The sequence below is a fragment of the Pundamilia nyererei genome, unplaced genomic scaffold, assembly GCF_000239375.1.
Source record: "Pundamilia nyererei isolate P.nyererei 1_Seehausen unplaced genomic scaffold, PunNye1.0 scaffold00060, whole genome shotgun sequence".
NCBI lineage: Eukaryota > Metazoa > Chordata > Actinopteri > Cichliformes > Cichlidae > Pundamilia > Pundamilia nyererei.
This window is the reverse complement of record NW_005187461.1, coordinates 1254965-1275519: the sequence shown is the minus strand read 5'-3', so window position 1 is coordinate 1275519 and position 20555 is coordinate 1254965. Positions and strand designations below refer to the sequence as shown.

General features: G+C 38.7%; 2 protein-coding genes across 2 annotated transcripts in view; both read right to left on the bottom strand.

Moving 5' to 3' along the window:
• Window positions 1-10595, bottom strand: part of LOC102199083 (probable polypeptide N-acetylgalactosaminyltransferase 8) — an 11960-nt gene extending 1365 nt beyond the window's left edge. The window contains exons 1-11 of the mRNA XM_013911293.1: window positions 10475-10595; window positions 9624-9954; window positions 9326-9492; window positions 8966-9152; window positions 8139-8336; window positions 7912-8026; window positions 7423-7608; window positions 6773-6910; window positions 6554-6646; window positions 5785-5955; window positions 3532-3650 (exon numbers count right to left, since the gene is read on the bottom strand). Of these exons, the coding sequence (XP_013766747.1) occupies window positions 3532-3650; window positions 5785-5955; window positions 6554-6646; window positions 6773-6910; window positions 7423-7608; window positions 7912-8026; window positions 8139-8336; window positions 8966-9152; window positions 9326-9492; window positions 9624-9954; window positions 10475-10595 (1826 nt within the window). The remainder of the gene's footprint in view (window positions 1-3531; window positions 3651-5784; window positions 5956-6553; window positions 6647-6772; window positions 6911-7422; window positions 7609-7911; window positions 8027-8138; window positions 8337-8965; window positions 9153-9325; window positions 9493-9623; window positions 9955-10474) is intronic.
• A 187-nt stretch (window positions 10596-10782) lies between these two features.
• LOC102198796 (probable polypeptide N-acetylgalactosaminyltransferase 8) overlaps window positions 10783-20555 on the bottom strand; it is a 25506-nt gene continuing 15733 nt past the window's right edge. The window contains exons 8-10 of the mRNA XM_013911292.1: window positions 18740-18877; window positions 18361-18455; window positions 10783-10882 (exon numbers count right to left, since the gene is read on the bottom strand). Coding sequence (XP_013766746.1) covers window positions 10783-10882; window positions 18361-18455; window positions 18740-18877 — 333 coding nt within the window. The remainder of the gene's footprint in view (window positions 10883-18360; window positions 18456-18739; window positions 18878-20555) is intronic.

The window sequence follows — 20555 nt, the reverse complement described above, 5'->3', positions numbered from 1 at the left end:
TGCTTCTCAGCTGATTTTCTGTCTGTCGCTGTCTTTGTCACGGCTAGTAGGGCAGGCTGTGTGTAATTTAATGAAGGACCCAAGATGCAGGCAGATTTTAGATGCGAGTGAGTTTTATTAGGGAGGTGAAACAAAGAGAAACGCAGTGGGCATGACACCGAACCTAAGGATTACCTAAACTGGAGAAAAGTAAGAAAAGACCAGAAATGGAGATGCAGGGAGATTCAGAGAAACTACACCGGAAAATGCAGGGAAATACACAGACAAACCAGCAACGCACACAAGAAAACACAGGGCTTAAATACACACAGGGCAATCAGGGAATGGGAGACAGGAGGGAGTCACAGCTGGGATGAATTGGACATGATGAGACAAGGGGAAGCAAAATTAGACAAACTAATGTAGGACATGGCACTGTCAAAATAAAACAGGAAGTGACATGAACACAGAGACTCAAAACTAAGACAGTAGAGAGGGAACACACATCTTCTGCATGACATCCTGTTTTTACTCAGAACTTCTGAGTACATCGTCTTCAGTAGAAAACTGAAGTAAAAACACGAGTAAAAAAACACAATCAAGGAATTTCAATAGTTAATATTCCTACTCAACAAAAGAAACACTGCACAAGAAAATACTGAAAACTAGAGCATAAAAAGCACATTTATAGAAAAGGGACAAACACTTGTGTTATAATTTGACCTCGTATGTCATTAACAAACTGCAAAAGTTCAGTTAAAAGCCATTTCTTTCTTTCATAACTACACATACTGTTCTTCCATGAATGTTTTTGTTTGTTTGTTTGTTTTATCACACCTTATTGTCATGTATTCAATACATGTGCAGGCAATACCCTTTACTGCGTCAACTTGTTTTTACGATTTTAACTCCTTTTATTACTTGATCTCTTTTCCTTTTTATGGTGCAAATACTATGGGTACCATGAAATCATAATTAATATTAATATGTGACTGAACTCACTTAGATAGGTTGGAAAAACTCCTGATCATATGCGGTGTTTCCAAATCCTTATTGGTATCCACACCATGTTTGTATCCGTTCTTCAGAAACATGCCCAAAAAGGGGATGACCAGTATGGTCCCCAGTAAAAAAAAAAAGGCCTTTTTGTCCACATTCCCCTGATGGTGGTAACACACTGACCTCCTAGTCAGATAATAAAACTTCAGAGACACTAAGCTACTGAACTGCTGAGATTGAGTAGTTTGTACAGACTGGGGTTCATGTAAATTCAACTGAAAATGACCCCAATGACCCCCAAGTAAGAACAATAGCCGGTTTACCCATGAAACCCTTACAGTGACAGCTGATAGAATGCATAAAAAGATAATAACACCTCAGAGGACACACACGGAAAACTCACCTACTGACCTGACAACATCTACTAGTTTGTACCTGTTTTGCATAGCATAAAACCTCTGGGTTACATTGACATAGGCACAGTCTTTGACATCCCTGCCCGCTCATTACAGGCACAGGTGTTCCTCGTGTGTGTTGATGTCATGGCTCATTTAACAAAATGCCTGAAATCATTACTAGTAATTATTATTAAGATTGCTATTATAATCTTCAGTTTACTGGCTGTTAATTGTCAATCGTGTGGGTAACATTTAACTTCTGTTGTCTCAGTACTTGATGTCTGAGAAACTCAGGTGCAGAGCAGTAATGTAGAGCTAACCATAGCTGTCTAATACATTTATGTTAAACTCATCCAATATCATAGTTCACAGACAGGAGGTGTATGCAACAAAGCTATGTAAGGACATTTCACATCACTCTTTTCACACCCTACACGATCTGTCATCAGTTGACATCCTGTAGGACAGCCATTCCCAAAGTCAAGCTCTTCAGAATAAAAGTAAAAGAAATGTTTATTAAAGGGTAAGTGTGTTCAGATATCTGTTTGTCACAGTTAATTTGGAGTGAAGTCACATCTGAAACTCTGAGCATGTTATTACCCCATCTAAAGTCCATGTTAAGCTACCTGAGTTTACCCAACCTTAAAAATGTGTACAAATGGATTTGTTTAACCCTATAAGACCCAACCCATCAAAAAATAGCCAGAAATTCAGATTTTTTGGAACTGAGATGTTTATTAACCTTTATAACAAAATCCTTCAAATTTTCTGCTATATTATGCAATATATAACATATATTTATTATATATTTTTTGTATCGCATTAGGAACATTGCGTGTTTTTTTGAAACTTTTTGCTAACAACAACAATGTTAATTTTAGACTAACAAAAGAGTTTTGTCCATAACATTTTGAAATTATGGCAAATATTGATCATGTTGATGAGATAGAGGTCTCAGAAACTCATGTATCAAATCAATCATCTACGACACAAAGGGCATTAAATGTATATAATATTGATGTAAATGTTTCACAGCAGAAGCTATGCGGACCAATCTCTTGCAACGGTTGTAGAAGGATCGAATGGCCAGCAGCAATGCGCTAGACACCCCATACTCCCAAGCACCTCCCACAGGGAACTCTGAGGGACATGGTGAAATGCCTTCTACAGGTCCACAAAACACATGTAGACTGGTTGGTCAAACTCCTGTGAACCCTCAAGTATCCTCGAGAGGGTAAAGAGCTGGTCCAGTGTTCAGGACCAGGACAAAACCACATTGTTCCTCCTGTATCCGAGGCTCGACTAATGGACGGACTCTCCTTTCCAGCACCCTGGCAAAGACTTTCACAGGGAGGCTGAGGAGCGTGATCCCCCTATATTTAGTACACACCCTCCGGTCCCCCTTCTTAAAGTTGGGTGGTACCTCTGCCAATCCTGAGGTTCCAGAATCTCTTCGAGGCAGTCCGAAAGTCTTTTTCCATGGCCTCTCAGAACTCCTCCCACACCTGATTACCGCCATGACAGGCACAAACTATCTTGTGGCTGCAGCTCAATGCAGCAGCTTTGGCAATGCGACCTAGGGTGCCCTGGTGCCACGTGCACTTATGAACACCCTTATGTTCGAACATGGTGTTTGCTATGGACCAACGGTGATTTGCACAGAAATCCAACAACAAAACACCACCCTGGATCAGATCCGGTAGGCCTTTCCTCCCAATCACGCCCCTCCAGGTCTCACTGTCATTGCCCATATGAGGGCAAAGCACAGACAACCTTTTCCCCGATCCAAAGTTGCAGGGAACAAACCCTCTCGTCCACCAGGAGAAACCACAAAGGACAAGCAGCAAGCCAAGGAGATACCCTTGTCTTCTGCATCTCACCAATAGCAACTCCAGACTGAGACAGAGTCCAGCCCCTCTCCAGGAGACTGGTTCCAGAGCCCAAGCTGTGCGTTGAGGTGAGCTCGACTATATCTAGCTGGCACCTCTCAACCTCATGCACTAACTCAGGCTCCGTCCCCACAAGAGATGTGAAATTCTATATCCCAGTTGTGAGTCTTGTTAGACGGAGATTGGTCCACCGGAGCCCCTGCTCCTGGCAGCTGCATGACACACATTGTACCCGACCCCTATGGCAGCTCCTGCGGGTGGTGGACCTAAAGGAGGATGGGCCCATGTCCAGTCTGTGCCCAACGGGGAACAAAGACCCGGCCACCAGATGCTTGCCGTCGGGCACCCTCCTCAGGCCTGTCTCCTGGGCGGGGCCCCGGTCACCCTATCCTGGGCAGGGTAAACTGTTCCCTTAATTGTATAATCATACGGGTCTTTTGAATTGCTGTTTGTCTGGTCTCTCACCCAGGACCAATTTGCCATGGGAGACCCTACCAGGGGGCAAAAGCACCCCCCCCCCGACAATATAGCCCCTGGGATCCCTGGGACACAGAAGGTAGCGATTCACGGAGGGGGGAATGTTGTCTGTCTACTGTAGAAAGTTTTTGATTTAAAATTGAGACAGGCAATGTGGAGTCGGTATGAACAGTGTAATGGAGCACCTTTAACAGAATGGGATCTGCTTAAAAGTAATGGGAATCAGTTATACTGAAGCATTAGGAAAAAGTAAATGAGCAGTTTTATTCAGGACTGTGTGTTTGTATTAGTTTTTCATTATGATGCACTACATTCCAGAGAACTCTACAAAATAGTCAGACATCTGTTCCCTTTTAGGCATGCATCCTGATGTTAGTCATGTTTAAATTAAATATTTAAATTATATTATATTTCAGTTGAATGATATTCCTTCATAGGTCTTTACCACATTTATTTTTCATTAGTAACATAACAGACATAAGATCTATAAAATACATTTCGAAATCTTTTAACTACCCACTAGTGCCAACAGGACTGTGATGGACCGAGTTGAAAAACAGGAGGAGTCCCCGGAATTATTAGAAAAATATAGTTTCCATTTATTTAACCCCCAAAAATTATATTTACAAGAATAATAAATGTTGAGCTCATAAAAGAGGTCAAAGAAGCAAAACTGAACTCAGGCAAAGACTGCAAACTTAACAAACCAAATGACTGCTACAAACATACATAATTGACCTAACCTTGAATTGCCTTCCAGGGTTTTTTATAATGGCTGTCAGACCATTGTGACACATGAGGGGTAACAAACAAAACACAATCATAAATCACAAACGATGCAGTACAATCTAGTTTGTTAATAAACTAAACACTAAAGAAGAAAATTAAAAACCCCATTAAACCCTAAACTCAAATATTTAATTAAATACAAATACTTTGTTTTTAAAGTAAAGAAAACACACATTCCCCCTTCAGCAGGAAGTGGTGGTGTGGTCCAATTATCTTCCTTTTCATTTAATGGTTTCAAACCCTGGCTACCATCTTTTGTCCAGCAACTCCCAGGGATTATGGCAGGTAAGAAATAAAAGGACAAAGGTTAGTCAGAAAGCAAAGAAATGAAGTAGTATGAATACATAAGTAAACTAAATGTGCGCGCTTACAAATAGAACAAATGTATCCAAACCAATCAATAAAGTTATTGGAAACTAAAATGTATTACTATGTTCAAATGAAGAATGAAAATACAAAAGTTACCGACTTTAGAGTGTGGCCACGGGTTTGGCCATCACAAGGACAGATATGAATTATAGATTTTGCTATGGTAACTACCGTTGAAATACTGCATACTCAAGTCCTTCAAACTTGTAACAGACAGAGCAAATGTGTTATTAAAAGATATTATTTTATGGTCTCCATTGTAGCTGAAACTTAATAAGTAAAGCATCACTTTAAAACTGCAATTACCAAGCATGAGTTTTACTGGGACAGAATATGTGAACATGGATTTGCTGCAATTCATGTCAACTCTTGTACAGACATATAATTGGCAACACCCTGCTAGGATTTCACAACTGTGTAACTTGGTCTTGAATGTTGAAAAGACTCAAAGTTTGTTGTGCTACTCTAGACTGAAAATCTTTGATACAAAACCTACTTAATATCTAAGGTATTTTTTCAAATATCTTGGCTTTAAAATCTGTAATACACACACACTCACATTAAAAGTATTGGAAGCAAAAGTCAATGTATTGTCCTCAATAGAGCACCCAGGTGTAACTTATCCACTGCCCAATGAGCAGAGCTCAAACACACTTTAAAAGGGTTTGATTATGTGTTGAATTGTCCATCTTTGACTCGTACATTCCTGTATTATAAGTTTCTTGTTTATAATTTCCAGGCATCTCTTTGTCTGTCTGTTCTTCAGTTCTTCGCCCTGGGAAAGAAAGCAAAGTGTTAAAAAAAAGGCAGCTAGTTTGTTCAGTTTTAAGACTAACAGTGTTCATTCAACCTGTTCTGAGATGCAGCAAACAACTTTGTAGTACCTGAGTGAAGTCCCAGTATATCCCCATTCCTTTCTGCATAGCCTCTTTACAGTTGTACAGGCCAGGCTCAGTTTCCTCTGTGCCTATGTCAGCTAAACATCGGTTGTCATTGTACTTATGTGACTTGATGCCACCAATGTAGAGCTCACCCGTTCCACGATAATATGTGAACTTAGAAAGGAAGAAAGAGAAAGAGACAGAGAGATACAGAGGTCAAAATGATATTATGATGTTAAAAATGCTAACAACAGACAACAAGGAACAATAACTAACTTCTTCGTTCTCTGTGGACTGTGACATTCATTTCAGATGGAATTGCACGCACAAATGCTTGTGTTTCGAAAGAGACATCCTGGGTGCGATCTAAAAATACCAGCTGCACTGTCAACAATCCTGAGCTTAACAAAGAGACAAGCTTAAAGACAAAATTACTCAATTGTAACCCTTTAAAGCTTGAACCATGAAATAATTGCAAGAAAGGTTTTGAAAATAGAAAATAGAGTGTTTACCATTAAAAAATTTTAAAATATGAGTTCCAAATTTATTTTTTCTTCATTTTTTGCTTAAACTTGTGTTGTGCAATTTGTTGAGGTTGTTTGGGGGGGAAGGGGGGGAGTCTGAAAAACTCCCAAATTTGTATCAAATATGATACAGTATGCGTTAACAGATTTAATCAATTTATAGTGTTATTCGTTTTGATTTTTGTTTTTTACAACTGCACTGCCTTATAATCATGATTATCAACATAATTATAAGGTGCTTCACTTACTTGAGGTCCATAGTAGTAGCAATTGTAGGCTATCGGTGTGTGACCTGGTACTGCACCTTGGTCTATGCACATGTCAGCGTCAAGGCTCTTCATCTGTCATCAGGAGAACATTATGAATATTACAAATGGAAACAGCAAATCATCAAACACAGATTCCCACACATTGTGCAGGACCTCTCTGTACCAAACATACTAAGCATCAGAGAAAAGTAAACTTACTCCTCCATATGCGAGGAGGTCGTCCCAGGGATCCAGCTTAGGATACACATTATCCAGGTACCATTTGAAAGGTTTACAGTTCAGCCTTTCTCTGAGTTTCTTCCTCTCTGAAATGTCGCCTATGTCAATTCCATGATTCTGCAAAAAGCAAAATAAGGTGTTAATCAGCTTATAGTTTCATGTGACTGAGGAAGAATCTAAAGAGAGGTTTCCTTTGAATTTCAATGCAAAAAAAGCTAAGAGCACTCAAAGTCTCATAAAGTTGTTAATTAATCAATGTTTTTTTTGCGTCATGTAAGCAGACAAATGAAATATCCCTTAAAGAAAGTGTCATTTACTATTTGTGTCAATGCCACAAACACCATGCCACAAAGTTTCTTCCTCTCTGAAATGTCGCCTGTGTCAATTCTATGATTCTGCAGGAACTAAGAAGAAGATGTGAATCGATTCACAGATTGTGACTGAGGAAGAATCTGAAGAAAGATTTTCCTTAAATGTCAATGTAAAAAAAGCTAAAACACAAACACACAAAGAGCACTCAAAGCCTAATATGTACCCATAACTCATCGCCTCATGACTCTGTGAACAGGAGAATGAAATATCCTTTAGAGAAAACATAATTTGCTGTTTGTGTCAGTGCCTCAAAACACCTCAAATGGGATGTTCCAAGCCAAGTTAACGTTGTGCTTGTATTCATCCATCCAGATCTCTGCAACTCTGAGGGCATTTCTCTTCATGGCAGGACCCAGGTCAGGCATGTAGGGCTTGTGGGCCCTCTCGATGTGGGCGATCTTGGAACATGGAACAACTTCAACACTGCCTCCACATGTCCATACCTACATGAAAAAAGTGCACAATAAAACTCAGTCACTATTCTTTCCATGGCTAAGATATAACTTTAGACCTCATCTTCTTGTTTGTATTACATAATGCAATTCATTTACTTGCTACCTGCACCTTCAGTTTCTATGGTATGTTTATAGCCATTTTAAATGATCTGCAGATTAGGACACCTGTGGTGATTATAACAAAATCCAGAAGGTCCATCTGCACAAATATTCTATATAATCTGATGGCAAAGACACTTATGTTTGCTTTACTATGGAAGAGAATTTTATGACTCTATGATCTTTACTCACACGAATTCCCAGCTCAACATTTTCTCCACCATACACTTTCATTCCTTCATCAAGGACTCCAATTTCCCCCAGAAACTTTCTATCAGCAACCATGATCCCCATGACAGATGGACTCCTAAAGTCAAAGAAGAGATCTCTATTTTAACTATTGTACATTGATATTTGATCATAATGATAGGGTTAATATGGCTGTTATATTGTTAAACATTGATTTTAGTTGAACTTACTTGCCAGGCAGTGAACCGTCATTAAGTTTGTAATACTCGGGTGTAAAACTCTCATACATGCACCACAGAGCCCAGTCGAAGGCGTGTGCATTGGGATGATATGTAATAACCTTGAGATCATCAAAGTTGACTCTATCAAACACCGGGGAAACCACCACAGTTCGGTCAGCTTTAATCTGTGTCAGCAGAGGTTCAGCCCTGCATGAAGGAGGGGAACAAAGAAAAGGTGGAAAAGTTAGTCAACTAATGTGTACATTTCATTAACTGCTGACATGTCTGGGTCAACACTCTTCAATCACACTATGCAGCATGACTATGGCAACTGGTATAAACTGGAATTATGTGTCACAGTCTGGCTGGCAGACCGTGGCTCAGGGGGTTGGGAATCGCATCTGTAACGGGAAGGTCGCCGGTTCGATCCCTGGGCTCTCTGTCCTGGTCGTTGTGTCCCTGGGCAAGACACTTTACCCTATCGCCTACTGGTGTTGGCCAGAGGGGCCGATGGCGCGATATGGCAGCCTCGCTTCTGTCTGCCCCAGGGCAGCTGTGGCTACAACCGTAGCTGCCTCCACCAGTGTGTGAATGCGAGAGTGAATGAATAGTGGTATTGTAAAGCGCTTTGGGTGCCTTGAAAAGTGCTATATAAATCCAATCTATTATTATTAAATCACCGATGGCAATTTATATTTGGTAAACTTGTAGCTAATCTCATGAAGACAGCATTGATATGTTCTTTAACACAATGTGGTAATATAATGATAAAAGAAAACAGAAAATATAAGACTTAAACCAACAACTGAATATATGTATTTCTGCCATGTTCCTACCACATCTCATGGACTTCAATGTGTGCGTCCAGGATGGCCACCACGTCAGCAGTAGCAGCCCTCCACCCGGATGCTCTGGCATGAGCGAGACCTCTCTGCTCACTGTGCCTCACTCTCACAATACGGAGATTAGGGTTCTCCTGCTCAAGCAACTTCACATAAACGTCAAGGTCACCCTTCAGATTGTCTGAATGGAAAAAGATAGTTATGTTTTTTTCTGAAGGAAGTGTGGGTAAGGAAGTGATACCAGCAGATTCAAACCGTCTAAAGAAGAAAACTAGTCCCAAACATGTGTGACGTGATAGTCTTCACTCAGCTTTTGATGATATATTTGAAACCAATCGTTTGTATCCAATTTACCATTAGAACTATGGTCGTCCACCATTATTATCTCCTTCAGCAGGTTTTTAGGAGTGCGGTTGATGATGCTGCGCAGGGCTCTTTGGAGAACAGACAGGGCTTCATCCAGGTAGATGAGCACCACACTGAGACTCGGCAGGTCCTTGGGGTAACTCTTTTTCAAACACCTATTTATTAAAAAGATCAGAAATTTGTAATATTTTAGCAAGAAATAGACTGGATAGAGTAATTTTTTTTCTTTGAATGTACAGGAGAGAGAATGAAAGATTAAAATCATGAAAAGTTGTAAAAGTTGTACCGAGGATCTCTGGTATCTGGAAGAGGTCGATCCAGAGGGAGGCGATCGCTCAGATAAACATTGTACCCATACTTCTCATACAGGCTCTGAGCCTCTCTTTGGTCATCTTCAGAGAGATCCTCCCCCCACTCCTTGAACAAGACCGAGTTAGGGAACAGTTTTTCAGACTTTTTCATTTGATCTGCTTCATTTTGGGGTTGGATATTTGCATCATCTTTCTTCTTCTCTGCTGGCTGTTGGACTTCTGCTGATTTTCTTTGTTTTTCTCTGTCCTCTTCCAATATTTTCTGCATGATATCCTGCTTTTTCTCAAAACTTCTGAGTACTTTGACTTCAGTAGAAAAGAATGTAAGCAAAAACATGATCAAAGAAATGGAATGAGTAACTTTCATACATGCACTCATCTTCTACATTTCCTACCTCTGTTTACATGCATACAGAAGCATAAAAACAAAAGCATAAATAAAAATACACTGCACGTTCAAAAGCCAAAATTGCAGTATTAAACACTTTAATTGAACTTTGACATAAATTTGTGTTATCATTTTATCTCATTTGTCAACAATAAACTGCAAAAGACCTATTTATTTCTCTTTATAACCATACTAAGGGTGCTTTCATTAATGTCTTTTCCCCCTATACTTTTTACTAATAAATCATTGGCGGGCATTGACTTAATGTCATATCTTCAATACATGTGCATGTAAAACTGCCTCTGAATTTAATTGATATTTCGTTTAATTTTATTACCGTATTTAACTTTCTTTCTTGTATAAAACCCACGGGTAGCATTTAATCTTAATAATAATAATAATCATCTAAAAGAGAAACTTTAATCTGACTGAACTCACTTAGATCGCTGATTCTTTCCTCCAGGTTGGACGAGGTCTTCATACACGGTGTGTCCATCTCGTTTTTAGTGTCCACGCTATGTTGGTGTCCATTCTTCAGAAAGATGCCGAAGTAAACCATGACCCCCACAGCTCCCACTAACAACAACAGCCGTTTTATCCACGTTCCCCTCATTCTGATAACACACCAGCCTCCCAGCCAGACAATCCAACGTGAGAGGACACAAAGAAGCACACACACACAGCTCATCTACTGACTGGATGAGATCAAATAGCTGATAACTCCTGATGTGAATGCCATTAAATCGTTAGTTGAGCAGACGTGTGAACATCGCTACCCGCCCATCGCGGCAGGTACGCCCTGCAGCAAGCAGCGTCAGGGTCATGGGCGTACCTGTGTGTCCAGACCTGCCCAAAAAAGTGACTGTGCCTCGTGAATGTAACAGACAATAAAAGATATATTGTATATTTAAGAATTCTTTGTAAGAATAGTGTGTTAATAAACATGGTCCAGCCAAATTAATTAAAAACAACTCTCATCTCCTCATTGAATAGCTAACCAGTCAATTAGCCTGTAGTCCAAGCGGGCAGAAATCTCAGACTTGATAAGTATCCCTCATGCTTCTTTGGGACTAAAAAGAGGTCTGCAGAAAAGTCTGCAAAGACCAAAACACCACCATATTACCAGATGACGAGGGGAGGCGCACAACAGACTATCACACAAAAATGACTACATTCCTCAGTGGCTAAAGGATAAATCTAATGACAAAAATCAACTCCTACTTCATCTCATTACTATCATGAGTCCATAAGTGTATGTATAAAAATATCAAATTATATCCAAATTATATCAATCACGGTAGCCATGTTTATATAGGTTCTCCTCGTGTATTGTGTGGAGTATGTGATGATGGGAATTAGGTGAATTATGTGGGATCAATAAGATGTTGAGCAGGGGTAGGAATTAATAAGTATGTTCATACTTCTTCCTACTCCTTTTCAGACCAAACATTGTTATTATGTCAGACGATTTTGTTTTATTTCATTATATATTTTTTTGTTTATCTGAACACATACGTGTGTGTGTGTATATCTACATATATATTCGTATCTGTAAATGAAAATATATGTAGTGTGTATATATTGTTTTTTTGTTTTATATGTCTGAAACAAATAAAGATACAATACAATACAATAAGTAAACTGTGTCTTTTCTTTTTTATTCATATTTCTAAGTATGTGTGAACCCTGAACCCTGAATATTTCTAAGTACTGATTGTAAGATGTGACTGGATTAAAGAAAGAAATTATGGTGAAATGATGACTGAGAGGCTGTACATTTCTGCATTTATCATACTGATAACATAAACGTATGTCTAAGTTTTACATATAAGGACATATTAATGTCGCTGTTGTTTACCAGGACAGACTCATATGCAAACTGATGACCTCGGACTTCTTTTCTTTATTTGAGTCACAGATGATGAAGGTCGGTTCTCTGAAAACCTTTTACTGTATTTTAATCTATCGACCTCCTGGACCTGCTGGGGTCTTTCTAACTGAATTTAACGACCTTCTGACATCGATCATTAAACTGGAGAAGGTTGTAATATTGGGAGACTTAAACCTTCATATTGATGACGCTTCCTGTAACACTGCTGCTGAGCTCATCACTATCACTGAGTCTTTTAACTTTAAGCAGCATGTTTCTGGCCCCACACATACAAAGGGCCACACACTGGATCTTGTTTTCTCCCTGGGTTTAAATATACATGATGTATGTGTGGAAGATGTCCATATGAGTGACCATAGTTGTATATTCTTTAATTTGTCATTTTACGTGGATCCTTCACCTCCTAAATTGATGATCCAAAGGCGGATTATAAACCAGGATGCTGCTAGAAGGTTCTCTGCCATGTTTGACCCTCACATGGCTCAAAATGATATGGATTCACTTATTTTGTCTTTTAACAATCAATGTAAATCTATTTTAGATACGGTGGCACCTCTGAAACTAAATGTTGTCCATTCTTCAAATTTCTGTCCTTGGATAAATGAAAATATTCAAAATTTTAGGAGATATTGTCGCAAATTAGAACGTTTATGGAAGGCTTCCAAGCTTGCGGTCCATAGGGTACATCTCAAGGAATCAATTTCCTCACTTAATGACATGATAAAAAATGCCAGAACTGAATATTTTGCTAATCTAATAGCTTCAAAAAAGAAAAATCCCAGAGTATTGTTTGATACAATTAAAAACATTGTCTCTCCTGATATTCCTCATGTACCAGTCTATACTAAATCTGATTGTAATGACTTTTTAAGCTATTTTGTTAATAAGGTCGCTGCTGTCAGGTCTAATATTTCTCCATCATCCTCGATTGGGGCGATCGTGGCTCAAGAGTTGGGAGTTCGCCTTGTAATCGGAAGGTTGCTGGTTCGAGCCCCGGCTCGGACAGTCTCGGTCGTTGTGTCCACTTCACCTACTGGTGTTGGCCAGAAGGGCCAATGGCGCGATATGGCAGCCTCGCTTCTGTCAGTCTGCCCCAGCTACAACTGTAGCTGCCTCCACCAGTGTGTGAATGGGTGGATGACTGGGTGTGTAAAGCACTTTGGGGTTCCTAGGGAGGACTAGTAAAAGCACTAAACAAATACAGGCTATTTACCATCCTCTCAGTATCACACTGACATGTTGCTTACCTCTGATACCTGGTCCTCTTTTACTCCTGTTACCTTACAGGACATCAGTGCTCTGCTTGGTCGAATGAAACTAACTTCAAGCCACTTTGATGTACTTCCTCCATCATTTTTCATTAGTGTGTTTGACTCTATTGGCCCCTGTATTCTGGAAATAATTAATACTTCTCTTTATACTGGCTCAGTTCCCAGCTAACAAGCTATTGTTGAACCAATATTAAAGAAACCAAATGTGGACTCATCTCTTCCAAGCAGTTACAGGCCAATATCAAAACTACCATTGGTGTCAAAGATCTTGCAGTTGCAGAACAACTTAACAACTTTTTGGAGAAGAACAATGTTCTGGACATTTTCCAGTCTGGTTTCCGCAAATTGCACTCCACTGAAACCGCTTTGCTTAAAGTGTCTAGTGACATTCTGATGGCAGCAGACTCTGGAGAGAACACCGTTCTGGTTCTGTTGGATCTCAGCTCTGCTTTTGATACTGTTGATCACAGCATCCTGATAAATAGGCTGAAGGACTTGTTTGGGATTACTGGTGTTGTTTTAAAATGGTTTATGTCGCATCTATCTGAGAGATCCTTTACTGTCTGTATGAATCATGTGCTGTCGGAAACACCAGTTCTGCCTTCTGGGGCACCTCAAGGATCTGTTTTAGGTCTGATTCTCTTTTTGCTGTATATACTCCCTCTAGGCCACATTATCAGACATTACAATAATATTTCTTATCATCTCTATGCTGATGACATTCAGTTATACTGTTCTTTCAAAACTTCTGAGTTTTATAAATTGTCGTGTTTAAATAATTGTCTGTCAGAAATCAAACAATGGTTAAATGACAATTTCAGTTATTTAACCATTGTCAGTTTTTTAGACCCTTCATTTCAGTCGAGTCTCAGAAACTTGTGTGTTATATTTGACAGTTCAATGTCTCTTGAGAAACACTCTAAACAACTTGTCCGGAACTGTTTTTGTCATTTAAGAAACATTTCTAAACTCAGGCTACTGGTGTCAAAGGCAGAACTTGAGATGATTCATGCTTTTATCTCTTCTCGTTTGGATTATTGTCACGGTCTTTTTTACGTGTCTCAACAAACCAGCTCTGGATCGTCTTCAGTCTGTACAGAATGCAGTGGCAAGACTTTTAACTGGTACAAACAAGAGGTCACACATTACTCCAGTTTTGGCTTCTCTTCATTGGTTGCCTGTAAATTTTAGGGTTCATTTTAAAATTTTAGTTGTAACTTTTAGAGCTCTGCACGGTGAAGCTCCCCAGTGTATCTCTGACCTGTTGAAACCTCATGCTTCATCCCGAGTACTTAGGTCTTCAGGTCAGAGGTTACTGGTGGTCCCACGTACCGGGTTTAAAACACGTGGGGATCGAGCTTTTCAGGCACCGAGGCTGTGGAACTCCCTGCCGTTGTCTTTACGCTGTCTAGACTCTACTGACTCCTTTAAAAAGCAGCTGAAGACATTTTTATACAAACTGGTTTTTAATTAATTTTAACTTGTATGTCTGATCTTATTGTGAAGCACTTTGTGATTTTTATCTGTGAAATGTGCTATATAAATAAATTTTACTTACTTACTTAATAATAAAAAATAATTGAGTCCTCCTCAGGTTTTAAAATAACTTTATTTTACAATCCCAGATGAACAACATGTGACCTGTTACACCTTCTCGTTATTGGTTCAAAAATAACAGAAGCAGTGTGTAAACTAAGTAGACCCCATAATTCAATACTTTTTAGCACCAATAAGTTGAAATAATTCTTTCCTCTCATGCCATTATGGAGGAATCTTGGCCAACTCCTCTTTGCAAAATTGCTCCAGTTCATTGAAGTCCTTGGGCATTTGTGTGTGCACTGCTTTCTTTAGAGCTCATTCAGCCTTTTAATTGGCTTGAATGTGGTCTGGACATTGACTGGGCCATTGCAACAGCTTGATTCTTTACTTTTTCTGCCATTCTGTTTTAGATTCACTGGTGTGTTTGGCATCATTGCTCTGTTGGTCAAGTCCGACAGATGGACTCACATTTCACTCTAGAATACTTGATGTACAGAGGCGTTCCTGGTCAGCTCAGTGAGTGCAAAGTGCCCAGGTCCTGTGGCTGCACAACAAGAATAAATTGTTACCCATCAACCACTCTGCTTGACAGTTTATGTGCTGCGTTTGATTTTCACCAATTGTGGCACTGTGCACCATAGCTCAATATCATAGTTTGATTTTGTGTGTGCAAAATACATTTTTGCAGATATCTTGTGGTTCAGATACAATTTTCCAACCCTAGCCTGTGCTGCCGTGTTCTTTTTAGAATTTAGAGGCTTTCTCCTGGTAATCCTTCCAAACAAGCGAGTCTTGTTCAGTCTTTTTCTTTGGATACTTTCATTAACTTGAATATTCTAATAGAGCCCTGTAGAGTCGGCGATGTGGATTTCTTTTCCAGTTTCTCTGAACATTGCACATTTTGACCTTCTGGTGATGTTGCTGAGATGTTCAGTCCTGGGAAGATTGGCAAGTGTCTGACATTTTTTTCTCCACTCGTGAATAATCGTTATCGGTGTGGAATGATGAACTTCAAAGCATTTGAAACTTGTAACCCTTCCCAGACACACACCCAAATCCTCCAGACCTTCTAAAGATCAGATGATATTTTGTTTATGTTTCTTTTATCCTTCTTTCTTTCTTTAAATTTAAATCCTAATATGTAAAAGCTTGACAGTGAAAGAGTGTAAATATTGCTTAATGTTGTTTTCAAAACTGCCTTTGTGGTCTTTTATACTTTGCATGTCTTGGAACAAAAACCATAGACACACCCAAGGTTAAAAGTATAATGTTGTCACGGTTGTTACGGTTCCATTATGAAACAGGTTCCATTTATCAGCAGCATGTCTTAGACCACCCATATCTTTCAATTGAGCTGTAAATTTTGTGTCAGTGACATACCTGTAAAGTTTCTTAACTTCATCTTGAGTTTGTGTGACATTATTCCATTTAGAAATTCTGTCCATAGCCAGACAGGGAGGCACATGCATAGGTGTGTGCAATAACCTTAATCTGAACCTCATTTAGACCTGGTGGCACACACAGACAATACTTTAGTGTGTTGGTAGGTGCTCCAGCTGAACACATCCCTATTTCCTGTACCTTTTTCCAAGTATTTATGAGTCACATCCAACAAAGTTTTAAACAATGGCTTCACTTTGATGGCAACTACACACCTAGAAACCTTCCAGACTACATTTGACTTTTAGTAGTCAATTGAGTGCATACATTTACAGCAAATTGTTGTTTTTGGTCATAGTTTTTCCCTTTCGAGCCAGACGTTAATTGATTTAGTGAGGCTGTTGTGGCAAAGGATTTGGCGCACACAGCAGTACAAGGTAAATGCATGTTTATTCACTGTTGCTTTTTAAGCTGTTTGTTCTCTGCAGCTGAATATGTGCTTAGAACAGTTCTGTCCTGTTCTCTCTATCTTCTCTGGGCTCCAGCAGTTACTCAAATAGGGAAGGCTTAATAACACAATGCCTGCCAGGACACCACACACCTGGACCCACTGGACTACCCCTCCACTGCATCTGAGACACATATCACACCATCATCTCACTCACAATTTTGTTAAAATAAAAGAAAAAATTAAAATTGCTCGTTAATCTATAATCAATCTATAGTTAGTCAAAAAGAAGGAAAACAAAAACCTAATTTGTCCTTAAAGTTGGGAAATTACTGTTACACCAGTCAAAACATGAAAAAACCCACAGCTTAGCTCAATAAGATAAATATCTCAGAATGAAAAAGTACACTAAAGAATGAGCTCAACTAAATTTAAAATATACAAAAGAGATTTAAAAATTCCAAATCTAAACACGATACAATAAAGAGATTAAATCTTAAATGAATTAAAGTATTGTTTTTGCATCTGTAAAATTATGCAGAGTTAATGGAGTTTAGCATTGCAGCACAATCAGGTTTACATAAAGTGGACAAAGAGCCCTTTTATTCACTCACAGGTGACGTCCAAGCCGTACAGTCATCATGCATTCCTGTTTTTCTTGCTGCAACTGTTCAATGTCAGTTCTGTGAAAGATAATTCTTAAAAGGTATTACCTGTGGATCTGTGTATTAACAAAGACTACAGGTCGTGACTACATTTAACCGGAGCAATAAAGCTACTTGTGGCTATTTGCACAATAGAAGGGGTAAAAAGAGATGACACACCAGTCTAATGAACTTGAATGCTTGCACCTGCACACCTGTGTTTTTCAATATTTTGCACAACACTATATCATAATTATTGTATCACAACATATGGATATATTATACTATATTTTCATGAATCAAATAAACCTCTTTTCAAAATGTCAATTTCTGGATTTTGCACATTAGCTGTTCATTATTATGTCATAACTGTTTAAACTCCAGGAAAGGTAGAAAATGTGTACTCTAGTTATTTGTAGTGAGCACTGTAGGATTGCAAACATTTTCCAGGGTAGTCAGCGATATTGCAAAAACACGCTTAAATGGTTTTGACCTTTTTAAAAAAAAAAAGAAATGTATTTTAAATGAGATCGAGTTTGAGCACACTTTAATATAACAGACGGTCATGTTAAAAACGGCACTAAAAGCTTGTGATGAGATGCTCGATCCTCCAGCTCTGTCCACTGCACTGCCGAATGATGAGTTCATAGTAAAAGTTTGCTCCCTGGGCGATTTCAAGGCATCTGTTTGTTGCTTTGTTTATGATTGCTTGGCCCTGCCACAGGTTGAGAGAAAGTATGAGGCAACAGTGCACAACAAGTGTTTGTAAAAAAAACATTGGAGTATGTCAGTAGGAGCATCTGAACATTTTTGACTTTAGCACCTCCCACCAGTGGCACCTGAAAAGACACTATACAGGGACGCCATTTAAACATTACCATGATTGTTATCGACCAAGATCTTACTTGTTTGAAGTCCCAGTGCATGTGTAGTTCATTCGTTTTTGCCAGTGGACACTCCTGCAGGGTGGGAGAACTTCCAGAGCCTGGATCAACCAGGCAGCGATCACTGTTATAATTGTGAGATGTAATCCCCCCATTGATTATTTCACCATCTGTGTTGTAGTAGCAGTGCTGTTAAAAGGAAAAGTAATAACTTCAAATTATATTCAGTCATATTTATTATCCTGGTAGTTTGGTACTCTACATTACCTGTGGTTGTTGGAAGTGGCATTCATGCTGATGGGGATATTTCCAGGAACAGATCCTTGGTCCACACAGTGGTTCTTAAGAAGGTCGTTCCGTAACTGGAGTGTCAAAATTGCTTATTTGCTTTGTACTGAATCATATACTCACTGTGTGGGTACAGTTTCTCAAAATATATATTTAAATCTCCTGGGATTTGCTACTACATGTTTTTTTAAACTTTTTTTTTTTTAATTTACCACATTTAGAGTCTTAAATCATGGAAATCCTCCTGAAATGCAACTGAACTTTTAACACAACCACATTTCTTATCTTGAACTTACTCTAATAGATATTTTTGTCCTTGTGACAAAGTGCTCAAAAAGCAAAATAAAAAGCTACTTACCACACCATAACCCAACATGTTATCCCATGTTGACAGACTGGTGTAGACATTTTCCAAGTACCATTTGAAGGGTTTACATTTAAGCTTCTCTCTGAGCTCCTTCCTCTGAGACACATCACCAATATCGACCATGTGATCCTGTGTGTCAGATGTCACACCAGAAAGCATGATTTCCACAGTAACATTCTTATTTCTGATGATATTTCTGATCAATAAGAAGAAAATATTGTATAGACTTATACAGTGAACTTTTAAATAGAACAATACATTTAGGGACAAAACAGCCAAAGCCTCTCTCCTGAATAAATAGGACAAATAGTATGCCAGGTACAAAAAAGTTGAAGAAAGACATTCCTCAGTTTAAGCTTGTAATTGGTAGTGTAAGATAATTTGCATTATAAAGTAATTTATAATATAGGCCAGGGGTCGGCAACCTGCGGCTCTTTAGTCCTTATAGTGTGGCTCCGCGTGGTTTGGGAAAATAAATTAGAAGTATTTAGCTGAAGTGTATTTTATTTGTCTTTAGTTCTTTTTTTAACTTGTAGTTCTAAATTGGAAGATTATTGTGATATTGAAATATAAAAATCATGCAGCGGCACTGCAAACCACGCCACACACATTAACCAGGTAAAATACATATTTAGGCAGAAATTTGCAAATATCTATTTTTTTTATCAGCATAGAGCTTTTTTTCCAATTACTTTTTAAAAGTCAGGTCAAGGCTCCAAAAGCCCAAAGGTGATATGAGGGGGGCGGCTCACAACAGTTTTTGTTTGCTACATGGATCATTGTAGTTCAGCTTTCCTTTTGTTATATTTCTTTAAGAGTTCAAAAAATTTACATAAATAAAATGTAATTTTCTCTGTAGCACTTCATGGAGTTCATAAGCAGCACACCTTAGTTGCTCTGTGGATTCTTTTAAAAAGCAGTTAAAAACTTTTCTGTTCAAACAAGCCTTTTGTTGATCCACGTATTTTATATTCTTTACATTCTTTACATTTGATCTTTTACATTGCGTATAATGTCTATTGATTGTATTGTTTATTTTAATCTTTGTGTACAGCGCTTTGTGACTGCCTGTCTGTTAAAAGCGCTTAATAAATAAACTTTACTTACTTACTTTAGTTGTTCACACAAAGCATAAAAGGTAAAAAAACCCAATATATGCAGTGTTATCTTCATTTTAGATGTCAAAAAGTATTTGCGGCTCCCAGTGTTTTCTTTTGCTTGGAAACTGGGTCCAAGTGGCTCTTTGGGTGTTAAAGTTTGCTGATGCCTGACATAGGCTATACATACTCAGCTGTGATGATCCAGATCTGTCCATATAGAAATAAACTTTAATGGATACCTACTTTTCTTATGTTCGGGTCCATATCTATATCCTTGGACTAGAGTAGCCTTGCAAGATTTGCAGTTTGTGTTTGTGTGGGTCTCAAACTTAATTGAGCTGTGGGCCCCTGCTGGCACTGTCATGTCATGTGAGGGACACTTTAGTGTTCAAGTAGTACAAAAAAACCCAACCAAACAAACAAGAAAACACTCACAAATATTTCTGAAAATGTAGTCTTTCAAATACTGTATAACAAGACAAAATTGCAAACGTGAACACAACTTTTTTCCCTCCCTCTTAACTAACTGAAGTCTTTCATTGAAGTACCAAATCAGGGCTCGCAAAATTTCAAAATCTCTGGTAGCCCTTCCTGCAGACACTCTTCAGTTTTTGGTAGCCCAAAATAAATTTAAGTAGCCTGAAAGAAAAGAGATTGACTTAAAAAATTGTTAAAACACAAATTACAACTGTAAAAAAAAAAAAAAA